This window comes from Lissotriton vulgaris, chromosome 6, assembly GCF_964263255.1.
Source record: "Lissotriton vulgaris chromosome 6, aLisVul1.2, whole genome shotgun sequence".
NCBI lineage: Eukaryota > Metazoa > Chordata > Amphibia > Caudata > Salamandridae > Lissotriton > Lissotriton vulgaris.
This window is the reverse complement of record NC_141694.1, coordinates 1,731,355,697-1,731,368,050: the sequence shown is the minus strand read 5'-3', so window position 1 is coordinate 1,731,368,050 and position 12,354 is coordinate 1,731,355,697. Positions and strand designations below refer to the sequence as shown.

At 45.1% G+C, this 12,354-nt stretch overlaps 1 protein-coding gene across 1 annotated transcript in view; it reads right to left on the bottom strand.

Moving 5' to 3' along the window:
• DEGS1 (delta 4-desaturase, sphingolipid 1) overlaps nucleotides 1-12,354 on the bottom strand; it is a 54,897-nt gene that overhangs the window by 21,072 nt on the left and 21,471 nt on the right. The window contains exon 2 of the mRNA XM_086927966.1: nucleotides 1,372-2,114. Within this exon, the coding sequence (XP_086784092.1) occupies nucleotides 1,372-2,114 (743 nt within the window). The remainder of the gene's footprint in view (nucleotides 1-1,371; nucleotides 2,115-12,354) is intronic.

The following is a 12,354-nucleotide window of genomic DNA, read 5'->3' as shown; positions in this document are numbered from 1 at the left end:
AGACTAGATATGCAGGTCCAAATCAGCAGATCCCGAATGATTTAAGTACATATTTGAAACATAGGAGATCCACCGTGACTTGTTAGAAAACCGAATGAATGGACACCTACACCCAGGCACGGGTGAGATTTGGATTTAGTTATTTTATCACCGGTCAGTAGGTCGATATTCAGCACTGGAGGATGATGCCACCTTGCAGAGAATAATGAAGTAGTGTTGTGTTTTGATTTCTAACACTTCTGGTATGATTTCCTGAGTAAACATTCATGTGGTCTAACTAATGTTTTAACATTAATTGGGTTAGACATTGGATTACCACAAATTGCGTTATTTGTTCTGTAAATGAGGCGTATGTGAGTCATTTTTCTATATACAGATTGACCGTTTCCTTTCAAGGATATTGGTTACCCTGTTATCCTTACTACCTAATGGCCAACACTGCCCACAACTGTCAAAGATGGACACTTGCTGTGCCATTTAAGCCGACCATCAACTCTTGGATATGTTACGGGCTCGTTGCACTGTACAGCTTAGTGGTATGAAAATTGGATCAGATCACACACACTATGTAAAGACTTTACTTCCTTCTCTAAGAGTTATAAGCTAAGTGATCTAAAACTGCTTGTTTGGCTTCCCGAGAATTGGCATTCTAGCAGGTTTGGAGAGAAGCAGTTATTTGTGCAGGAAATTAAAACTGCGAGATGCTAAATCATGAAATACAGGAGGGAAAAACTAGACCCCGCCTCTGAGGGTCGACGTCAACATGGACCAGAAAGGTTACATGATCCCATCACATCCTTAACACAGTTAAAGATCCTCCACTTGTAAGTAAAGAGGTCTTAGCTTTTAGGTCCCAGGGCTTCGTTTCATATTCATCAGTTTTTAATGACTGTACAACTTCTTCATTTTAAGTTTTGCTAATCCGCTTTATGACCTAGAAAATGCTTGAACATCTTTTGGCATGTACAAAGTTTTTGTAAGTTACAATTATTAAATATTCAACAATGTGCCATTTGACTGCACATGGGTTTAATCAACTGTTGTGTAAAATGCAATTTTGTTGGGAAGTCCCAACCTGTAAAAGAAGACTGTAAAATCCCACATGCAGCATTTTTGATTCACGCTTCTGATACAAAGACAGCTATTAGCTTACAGTAATGTCGTGTTATCTCCACTCATTGTAACCACACATGTAGGCAAACACGCATCTCTTCATGGTGCAAATACAATAAACAGAGTCCACTCATTATCGACATGCACTCAACCTAAAGGAACCAGTCCCGTCAAATTAAACCATCTGGGGTCTCAGAAATACTTAACACACAAACTGACTCAAAAGAGCTTAAATCAATAAAAGTAAAATGTGTTTACCTTGGGGAGGTTTTTCCCAGGAACACTGGGGAAGTCGTGGTGTTCATTGTGGTAACCAACATTAAATGTAAGATAATTCAAAGGTCCATAGTAGGAATAGGTTTCATGTCCTTTCAAGAACATGTAATGTTCAGCTATGAAGTGCCCAGAGATTGGGTGTAAACCCAGTCCAAGTATCGATCCTGCAAGCATGTAAAAGATGGTTTTACCTCCACAAAAGTGGTAAACCACAATATCGAAGGAAAACTGAATGGACAAATTGATAATTTCAAGTCTTGAGATTGGTTTAGGGTTTATGTAGAGAGGCCGGACTGCATAGAAGAGAGGCTGCAATATAATCCAGATGAGTTTCCTCAAGCGTGTACAGAAGAACCAGCCCTCAAAGTCAGTTGGGATGTCTACATCGATGCCGTCACCTCCCAAGTAGCGGTGATGATCCATGTGATACCTCTTGAAGGAGACTGAGTAGGGAAGACCAATGGGGAGATTAGCAAACATTCCAAACATTCTGTTCCATATCGCTCTGTTGTTCCCAAAGGCACTGTTGTGGGAGATCTCGTGGATGGCCAAGGTCATGGAGTGACTGATGCAGCTGCCAAATGCATAAGTCCAAAACAGAACCCACTTCCATTCCAAGTCTTTAACCAGATAGAATGCAGTCAGCTGGGTGAAAACCATCAATGTTACGATCCAGATCAAATTGAAGTCCGGCTTCATCAACGTTTTAATTTCTGGATATTTAGCTTTATAAAAACAAAACAAAGACATGCCATTAATTTAGAACCCCTACTCAACAAAGGTCTCTCTTGCACCAACAACCCACCTTGTGATTTTCCAAAGCTGACTAAGCAAATACAGTCATGCAAAAAGACCAACAGAAAAAGAAAAATTAGGAAGCTAGATCGTTTAGTTTTAATTTCACCTAGCACAGGACATTATTCCAAAGAGGCAGCCTAGCACCCACTGGTATATAAAGACAGCAGAAACACAGATCCCGACTCACCATTTGCATTTAAAGTGGCAAGGATGCAAGTGAATTTTTGCACTCTGCTCAAGTTATCACTAATAATTTCGGGTTGATTTCGCCCAAACAATATAGATCTATTTAACAAAGCAAGATAGTGGATACTTCAGCCATTCGATATGTGGAAGAAGTCAATGAGATCCAAAAACGGGGCAAGTAAGTAGCTAGAAAAATAATATACCCCGTAGCTTGAACCATAAGGCACTGGGTGAGCAAGCAAAGTGAGCAATTTCAATCCTTTCTCAGGTTAGTGGGCATTGTTTATATAGCACAAATGTAAAATATATTGGCCACAAGTGGTATAGATTTTACTGTCCGCTCTGAAGGAATCCTGAAATGCTCCATTATGTTTGTGTGCCACACAAAGTTGATAACCCCTGCCAACCCCCCACCCCTCAAAACAACTTGGTACAAATAGAGGCAAATAGAGCATTTTCCAGTCCTAGTTCTCTACAAAGTCCCATGGTTAATAGATCACATTCTCTGGGTAGATAAATTGACATGCTGCCTGTCAATTTTCATGAATGAATATATATATATATATATATATATATATTCACCGAAAAAAACAACCAAAGTTTAATGTAATGTTCTAGTTAGTTGAAATGTTCAGTAACAACATAACGTTTTCAACTCTAAAAACCACATAAATTCACTAGTTCTAGTTATCTCAAGTAACTATAACTTAAACCCCAAACCATGCATAAGTTTCTCATCAATATTTCCACTGCAAAAGTTGCAGTGATATTATCAGTATCATAGAGGATGTCATGAGTGATGTAATATGTGGGGTAACTAGCAGTGCATGATGGAGGGAGTTTTAGTTACCTCAATTATAAAAAGCTACAATGTTTCTGTTAGGGTGATAATTACTTTGCTATACAAGAGTTCAATCAAAGATGAAAATAAATTAAACATTGTACAGAATCAAAGAGAAACATCAATTATTTGTACATGCGGTTGGAACACAATAAAACCAACTATGGGATGCTTGGAAAATCTTATTTTATACGATTTTAAAGGTATATCTACACAGGATAATGAAGGCTGTCAAGTGAAGAGATATACAAGTAAGTGACATGTAATAGGGTTACCGAGTGCTCGGTGTACGTGGTGAAGTGAATATCATATATACAGTGTGACAGTATGTACGATTTCAACAAGAACATGAACACAAAATGGTCAGCATGAGAAAGAGCAATGTCTCTGCTTGGCAGCGCTTTTGCTTGTAAATTCGAACCAGGAGGTTTGTGAAAAGCTGAACCACGTGTTCGAAGTTTCGACCCCTATTTGCTGTAAATCCGTTCAGCAGTTGAGACTGTAGCAGTGTCTAAAGTTCCTATGGGAAAATACGTTTTGGGACTCCTTTCTTTTCCCCCTCGCCTCCCTGTTTACAGATCACACAGAATCTTTCCATGTGCGAACTAGTCAAAAAGTGTTTTTTGTGGAAAGATTCGTGGAGATTCATCAAACAGAGTCACATTTTTAGCAACACAAAAAGTGCATTTCCAATGGAAACACTGCCCTAACTTCAACTACCCAGAGGCAACCACGACTTGGTAACATCACATAAATCGCTCTAGCTGGCCCAACTGTTTGGGGCGGTTCCGCCACACTTCCTTGTTTAGTAATGCGAGACTCGCGCGGCAGGACCAGGCCGCTCCAAAAGTGGTCAACTCACGTAGCACAAAGAAGAGTCACACTCTCAATCGTAGTATTTTCTCAATTTATTGAATTGAGCCGGGTGGCTGACAAACGCTCAATGTGTTTTGGTCTCACTGGACCTTGGTCACAGGTTAATGCTTCCTCTTCTTTCTGCTATGCGAGTAACGGAGTGGGTAAATTATATATATATATATATATATATATATATATATATATATATATATATATATATATATATATATATATATATATATATATATATATCTATCTCCAAAGGCGTATTTTGCACATTCATTTAAATTATCATTAATGCGATTTTGCACGATTTGCACATTATGAGATTGGCTTGCACTCCATGATTACCACAATAATAATATGTGGCAGGAGGTTGTTTACATTGCGTATGTTGCACATTTTGCGATATTTTGCACCTAATGTGATTGTTTTTAGAGTGCGAGCAAACTTCGATATGAATTTATATAGGCTTTTACAGATATACTTATTTTTTTGCTTTTATTGTGATTTAAATATTGAACGGGTCAGGTATTTTACCATTATTTTACCAAAACAAGAGGAGTTGCAATTGAATATTTTTTCCATGTCTACACCGAGTGAACAACACGTGGTGTTGATTTAATTGGTCACTAGCACTTTAAAAATGAGCAATTGTATGAGGGACGTTGTCATGTGAGCAAGGCTCCAAGGAGCCGAAACGTCATGCGGCATACTCTGCTTAAATAAACAAGATTATAAGTCATATTATTTCCCCATCCTGCCCACTCCCCTTAATTTCCAGTCAAAATAAAAGTTAAAAAGATCTTGCAATCCTAATCAGTAGACCCGTTAAGAGAGATCTCAGATTCTGAAGCGCGAGCTAATCCGCAGGTTCAGCCTGCAAAGATTTCCATGATGTCTTAAATTATGAAAGGATCTGGCCTCAGACAGCATTGCTGAAAGGGTCATACAAATATTTGGTCTACCTAGGTAATAGAAGGCCTCAGCATGAATTATGCAGTAACAGAAGCAGTACATGTGTTTAGGCAAAAATTAAACTGCAACAACAGTAAGTGTGTGCCCAGCTCCACATGCACTATCCCTTAAATGTACCAAAAAAAAGGGCATTACACTTTGTTACCACATGCCCACCTGATCATTCTTTAATACACATTTTGTTTCCAAAATCTGCTTAATTTTTCTCTTAGGTAAAAAGAAAACAAGCATTTGCAATGCAATAGGTCTCGCATTATAAAAGTTTGAGCAGGTGGCATTGCTAATAAAAATGCAACACTAGCACCCGACTGCCTCAAACTAACTTCACAACATTAAACAGACCACAGTTCTTGAAATCAGCCACAATACCTGAAACTGATCACAGTACGTCCTCATCCTGGGCTCTTCCCCCTCCGCCTGGGACGACTCCTGGTGGCCTCCCGCCCTGGGCACCGCACCCAAACCGACAGACCATGCACGCAACCTGGGCTTCATCCTGGACTCCTCCCTCTCCATGACCAGGCAAGTCAACAACGTCTCCTCGGCGTGCTTCAACATCCTACGCATGCTACGGAAGATCTTCCGGTGGATCCCCACCGAGACCAGGAAGACCGTCACCCAGGCCCTCGTCACCAGCCGACTGGACTACAGCAACTCCCTCTACGCCGGAACCACCACCAAACTCCAGAAGAGACTCCAGCGGATCCAGAACGCCTCAGCCAGACTCATCCTCGACATCCCACGAACCAGCCACATCACCGGACATCTGAGAGACCTTCACTGGCTCCCCGTCAACAAAAGAATCACCTTCCGCCTCCTCACCCACGCACACAAAGCCCTACACGACCAAGGCCCGAGCTACCTCAACAGCCGGATCAACTTCTACGCTCCCAAACGCCACCTCCGATCAGCCAACCACGCCCTCGCCGCCGTCCCCCGCATCCGAAGAGCGACTACAGGAGGAAGGTCCTTCTTCTACCTGGCCGCCAAGACCTGGAACTCCCTCCCTCCCGACCTGCGCCTGACCCAAGACCACCTCTCCTTCAGGAAGAAGCTGAAGACCTGGCTGTTCGAGCAGTAGCGGCACCCCCCCCCCCAAACCCCCCCCACCCACCCACCCCCCCCCCGGCGCCTTGAGACCCTACGGGTATGTAGCGCGCTCTATAAGTGTCACTGATTGATTGAGTACGTAAAACTAACTGAGGTACGATATCTTAAACTGACCACAACCTTTGAAACAAGCATATGTGGTACTAGATGGTATTATGTTGAGTGTAGTTATGTTGTATTGAGTGAATGTAAATAGGTGTTGTAAATATGTGTTGTGTAATTAGGTGGTATTGGGTGTTATGATGTGGAGATTATTTATGTTGCATTGATTAGTGTGTAAATATGTGGTTTGTAATTGTATGGTACAGAGTGGTGTATTTTTTTTAATTGGGCTAGAGCCAGGAGGGTTAAGGGTGAGTGGCTGGGAAGTGAGTAGTGAATGCCAGGAGGGACAAGGGTTACGGTCAGGCCATGGTGGTGCATGGGGAGTGCTAGAGAGGTGAGGAGTGAGTGCCAGGGATATGAGACGTAAGAGTTAGGAGGGTAAAGGGTGAGTTCTAGGGAGGGGAAGGGTGAGTGCCGAGAGGGTAAGAAGTAGGTGTGTCTGGGGTGAGGGGTAGCTGCCAGGCCATGGGGGTGAGGGGCTAGTGCCACAGAGGTGAAGGTTGAGTGCCAGGTCAGGTGGATGAAGGTTGAGTGCCAGGGAGATGATGGATGAGTGCCATGGAGGTGAGACGTAAGAGTCAGGAGGGTCAATTGTGAGTGAGGGTGTGGATAGCTGCCAGCCAGGGGGATGAAGGGCTAGTGGCATGGAGGTGAAGGGTGAGTACTAAGGGGGCGATTAGTGAATGCTAGGAGGGACATGGGTGATTTTCTGGGAGGTGAAGGAGATGTGCCAAGGAGGGGAAGTTGGAGTACCTGGAGGATTGAGGGTGAGTGTTAGGGAGGCGACAGTCTAGTGTTACAGAGAGTTAATGAGTGCCAAGGAGGGAGAAGGATGAGTACCAGGTGCGAGGAGTGACTGCCATGCCTGATGTGTGAAGGGTGAGTGCCAGGGATTTGAGGGGTGAGTGACAGACCGGAAACAGTAGTGATTTGGGGTCTAGAAGGAGGTGTGGAGATAATCACCCGGTGTGTACCTGGCTGGGACGCTCCAGTGCCATGCCCAATTTGGCTGGATGCAAGAACCTCTGAAAGGCGGGTTCCAGGTTACTTATAACCTTAGTACAGGAGTGGGGTGCGCAGGAGAGAGTAACATCTTCAAACAAGAAACTAATAAAAATCCTGAAAACTCCAATTTATGGTCTTATGTTGAAATGAATTAGCAAATGAATAGGCTTCTGTTGCGCACTTGCAAGTTGTTACAGCAACTTTCTGAGATAAAGTTTGCATTGAAAAGAAGCCAAAGCTAACACAATTTTAATTAGTAATTGTAAGATTCGCACTGAACTAGAGACAAGTTAAAAAAGCACCCCAGTATTTAACTGAGGATACAGCATAATTAAATATGGGCAATATTTGTCTATTTTTCACATCTGACAGTGAAGAACAATGGTTGTGGGTGTGTGTTGTGTGGGTGTGTTTGTGTGGGTGTGTATGTGTGGTGGGTGTGTGTGTGTGTGCCTGTGTGGTTGTGAGTGTGTGTGTGTGTGGTTGTGAGTGTGTGTGTGTGTGTGGTTGTGAGTGTGTGTGTGTGTGGTTGTGTGTGTGTGGTTGTGAGTGCGTGTGTGTGGTTGTGAGTGCGTGTGTGTGGTTGTGAGTGCGTGTGTGTGTGTGGTTGTGAGTGCGTGTGTGTGGTTGTGAGTGCGTGTGTGTGTGGTTGTGAGTGCGTGTGTCTGTGTGAGTGCGTGTGTGTGCCTGTGTGGTTGTGTGTGTGCCTGTGTGGTTGTGTGTGTGCCTGTGTGGTTGTGTGTGTGCCTGTGTGGTTGTGTGTGTGCCTGTGTGGTTGTGTGTGTGCCTGTGTGGTTGTGTGTGTGCCTGTGTGGTTGTGTGTGTGCCTGTGTGGTTGTGCGTGTGCCTGTGTGGTTGTGCGTGTGCCTGTGTGGTTGTGCCTGTGCCTGTGTGGTTGTGCCTGTGCCTGTGTGGTTGTGCCTGTGCCTGTGTGGTTGTGCCTGTGCCTGTGTGGTTGTGCCTGTGCCTGTGTGGTTGTGCGTGTGCCTTTGTGCGTGTGCCTTTGTGCGTGTGCCTTTGTGCGTGTGCCTTTGTGCGTGTGTGGTTGTATGGGTGTGTGTGCGTGTGCGCATGTGTGGTTGTGAGTGTGTGTGGTTGTGAGTGTGTGTGGTTGTGCGTGCGTGTGCGTGTGGTTGTGCGTGCGTGTGGTTGTGTGCGGTTGTGTGTGCGTGTGCGGTTGTGTGTGCGTTTGTGTGTGCGTGTGCGGTTGTGTGTGCGTGTGCGGTTGTGTGTGCGGTCGTGCGTGTGCGGTTGTGCGTGCGTGTGTGGTTGTGCGTGCATGTGTGGTTGTGCGTGCGTGTGTGGTTGTGTGTGTGTGTGTGCGCATGTGTGGTTGTGAGTGTGTGGTTGTGTGTGTGCGTGTGGTTTTGTGTGTGTGGTTGTGTGTGTAATTAAGGGAGCCGTCCAGTTATGAGAGCAGTATGCTGGGCTACACTTAGAGAAAATTGACAATATAGCAGGGTTGCGGGTGCTTAATTGAAAACGAGTTTGTTCAAACATTGGCTTAATTTTAATCTTAATTTGTATTTTTTCTAAGCATGTGTACTAGCTTACTCAAGTCATTTACATATGCTGAATCGTCACAAGTATTTGGCATGGTAAGTGTGCCCTTAACCCTTTCGCTGCTGATGACGAGCTCAGCTCGTCATCACCCACGGGTGTCGTGTGCTGATGACGAGCTGAGCTCGTCATGAATAATGGTATTAAAGGATCTGCAGCACAGGGCAAAAATCCCCGCAGCAGCCATGTGGTTAAGGGGGTGTTACACTGACTTAGTCAGATGTGAGACTGATTATGTGCTGGGTCAGCTTGGCCATCAGCACCAGCTAGCTGCTTTGATTGCACGAGTCATCAGGTATAGAGAATGGTCTGCACAAAATAACAGGCATTGTAGCAAAGTTGCGGTGCACTTGTCCGAGTAGGAATCATTGCCAATGTATGGCTGGGCTCTGCAGGAGGCACAATAATTAGAGCTGCCTTAAAAATTCCAGAGGCGTCAGAAGCAGACCTGCTGGCGGAGACAGACAGTCTTGGTTACTGTTTAATTTTTGCAATATTTCATCTGTGAGCCTGTTAATTTGTAAATGCATGAAGACAAGGGGGAAGGTAAGATTCTTCTGGTTCCTAATGCGATGTCAGGGAAAAACAAGCCTGCAGAGCACCCGGCTCTACCCCTCCTCCAATGTCCGGCCCATGGCTTACAAGGGAAACAGGAAGCATTTTACCTCCAGGTCTTCAAATTAATAGGCTGACGGAAGAAATGTTGCAACAAGACGATCCTCTAAAAACTAATTATTTATGTGCTCAGCTAATTTAAAGGCGATGGTGATTTGAGGAGAGAATAATATGCTGTTCATTCATAGGTCTTCTTTGACGCAGTCCATCTAGACTGGCAGTAGTGCCGCGCAGGTGCAAACGTAACGGGCCCAATGATCTCAGGACCCTCTGCACCTTGAATATGCTTTTATTTCTAGCCAAAGCCGCGCTCTAGGCTGTTAGTGCGTGAGCAGTTGTCATACTTTTCATGCTGTTTATCCCATTATACGTACAGGACTACAAATAGCAGAAGAAACTAAATGAAACATCTGATTGAGGAGAGCTAGTCTTGCATGGCACTGGGCCACTAACGACTTGCTTGTGTTTATTGGTTATATAGCATATTTTAACTCTGGGTATAACTTGAATTTAGTGCAAGGGAAGAATTTAGCGGAAGGGAGCGACTTAGAGAAGAGGCAATGTGAACAAAGTTGGGGGGTGCGTTGCTGAGTGAGGGGTGAATCAATGCCGCGGAGGGCTGAAGCGAAGGAAGGGCAAGAAAGTAACTGTCCAAACTCAGAATTTATATGTATTTGCGCAGCAGGCGCCGCCACTGATAGCATGTCAATAAAATAGATTTTCGTGGGAGCGAAGCGCATGGAATGTACACGCGCTGACGGGAGGATGGGGCAGCGCGTGGGAAAGGACAGCGTGTGCGGGATGGAGGGCGAACAGCGATGTCATGGTTCTGAAGAAAAACATTTGAAGGCACGAACGGGGCGGGGTGCAAGTTAGAAGCATCGGACTGCGGGAGGGGGGAGGGGAGGGGATGGACGGAAAGAATTATCTTGTGCGAAACTGAAACGAGCTTGCCTCAAATTTAAAACAAGCTCTCGGCATTGCTGTGGCGGGGGAGTGCATCCCTTTCAAGTCTGATGTGGGGGGGGGGGGGGGGGGGGAAATCAAAGGAAAGGCACGAGAGAGAGCATATGGAGAGTGAGGGGGTGTGCAGCCTGGTAAGCTGAAGTGACAGCGGAGCGCGGGCACGAGCGAGTGGTTATGGTCACATGAACTGTACGCGATCCGCAGTTTGGGTAGACTTTTCGAAAGCCTTACTATAATCTCGCCCACCATCCCTACGTGATGGAATAGGCGAGACCTAAAAAGGAACAAAAAACCTCAGAACTTCCACCCCACCCAAAAAAAAAAAAGCTTGTACATTTGTAAAATAAGATTTTCCTCAACAAAAAAAAAAAAAGGACAGCCTTCGAGGCGGTTGGTTCAGGATTCTTCAACAGGAAGAAAGTAATTGCAACGATTTTTGTGACTACCCAGGTCTCCAGTGTCGAGCAAAGGACGTCCGCCAATACATATTCCACGTACAGCCGGTTTCTCCTGGGAATGCCATACAACTTTCCATGGGGCTCAACCTAGAAGAGTTGCTTATATACAGATCCAGTGTTTCGCAGACTCTTTGAGGGAACCACTTAAATAGAATCCGCAGCTTGGTGGCCTGGTGAGACTGTACTAAGTTGTAAACAGTCAATCCCCAGACCTCCTTGCAGCGGACAATACAGACTTAGAAATTCTAGGTCCCATACCAGCCCATAGAAAGGAGTTTATTGATTCCTGGGGCCGTATTACACGTTATCACTGTCTGACCCCGGCTCACCTTTGAAAAGGTGCACCGGGCACAAACCAGGATAATGCGCCCTATCATGGTGAATGCGCTGCCCCCAGGGCAGCCACGAACTTGCGTTGCCCTGGGGGAGGCGCATTCATGTAAAAAACACGGAGCAGCTGTTCTGTGCTTTCACAGTGCAGCTAGCACCCGCCTGCACTTTTAAAAGAGATTAGAGATCCGCTTGCAGGTCAGTGCAGTCAATGAAAGCACCCGGCTGCAAGGGGATCTCTGGGGGGGTGCATGGGACCCCCTTAACCCCCCTGCAAAGGGCTGCTCTCAGGGGGAGCATGCCCCTATGCAAATGAGGGAACACCCTCTGAAGGTAGCCCTGGCACATTAAGTGTGCCAGCTCTTTTAGGTATTATAGAAGGGGAAGCACAAGTGCTTGCGCCCTCTTCTATAACACCAAAGTGCCCTGGGGCGCTCAAACTGTGCGCAAACGCCTGTTGCCCCCCCCAGGGCACCTTCTATAATACGGCCCCTGGAGAGCAAACATTGCTTCTCATTTAGGAAAGGGAGCAGGGGGGGCTTGAAATGCATACAGAAGCCTAGGCAGAACATTTTTAAATGGGAGCTATTCTAACGAACAAAAAAAAATAGTTGCCGTTTATGCAAGTCTATCTTAGTACGGGAGAAAAGTCTGGTGAAGTTACTGTTAGACAATTTTCCATGGGTAGGAGTAATATGTATCCCTAAATATTTGATCTTGTCCTTTGCTCAGCGGAGGTGCCAGAGTCCAGCTACATACTACCTCGCAACCCGACTCATTCCCACACTTAACATATCATCTCAGGCTGACTTGGGAGTCTAGAGTTTGCTTTAATGCTGCATAATATTTAACATGGCGGCATTGATGCCTCGAGTCTGTCAATGTTAATAAGAGGCAATCTGCAAAAAACAAGGGTCTTGTTATGTTCACAGCCGAAGGGCATGCCCTTACATCCCCCACAGTCCCTGATCCTAGCCGTCAACAGTTCTAGCACCTGGGCGAATAGCAAGGGAGTAATGGAACATCCCTTTTCTTTCTGATATACCCCCATTAACGCCTTGAGACCCTCACGGGTGAGAAGCGCGCTTCATGAACCCCCGATTGCTCAACTATAATTATGGCTTATGGAGATTTAGAAAAGGCCTTCTATAAAAT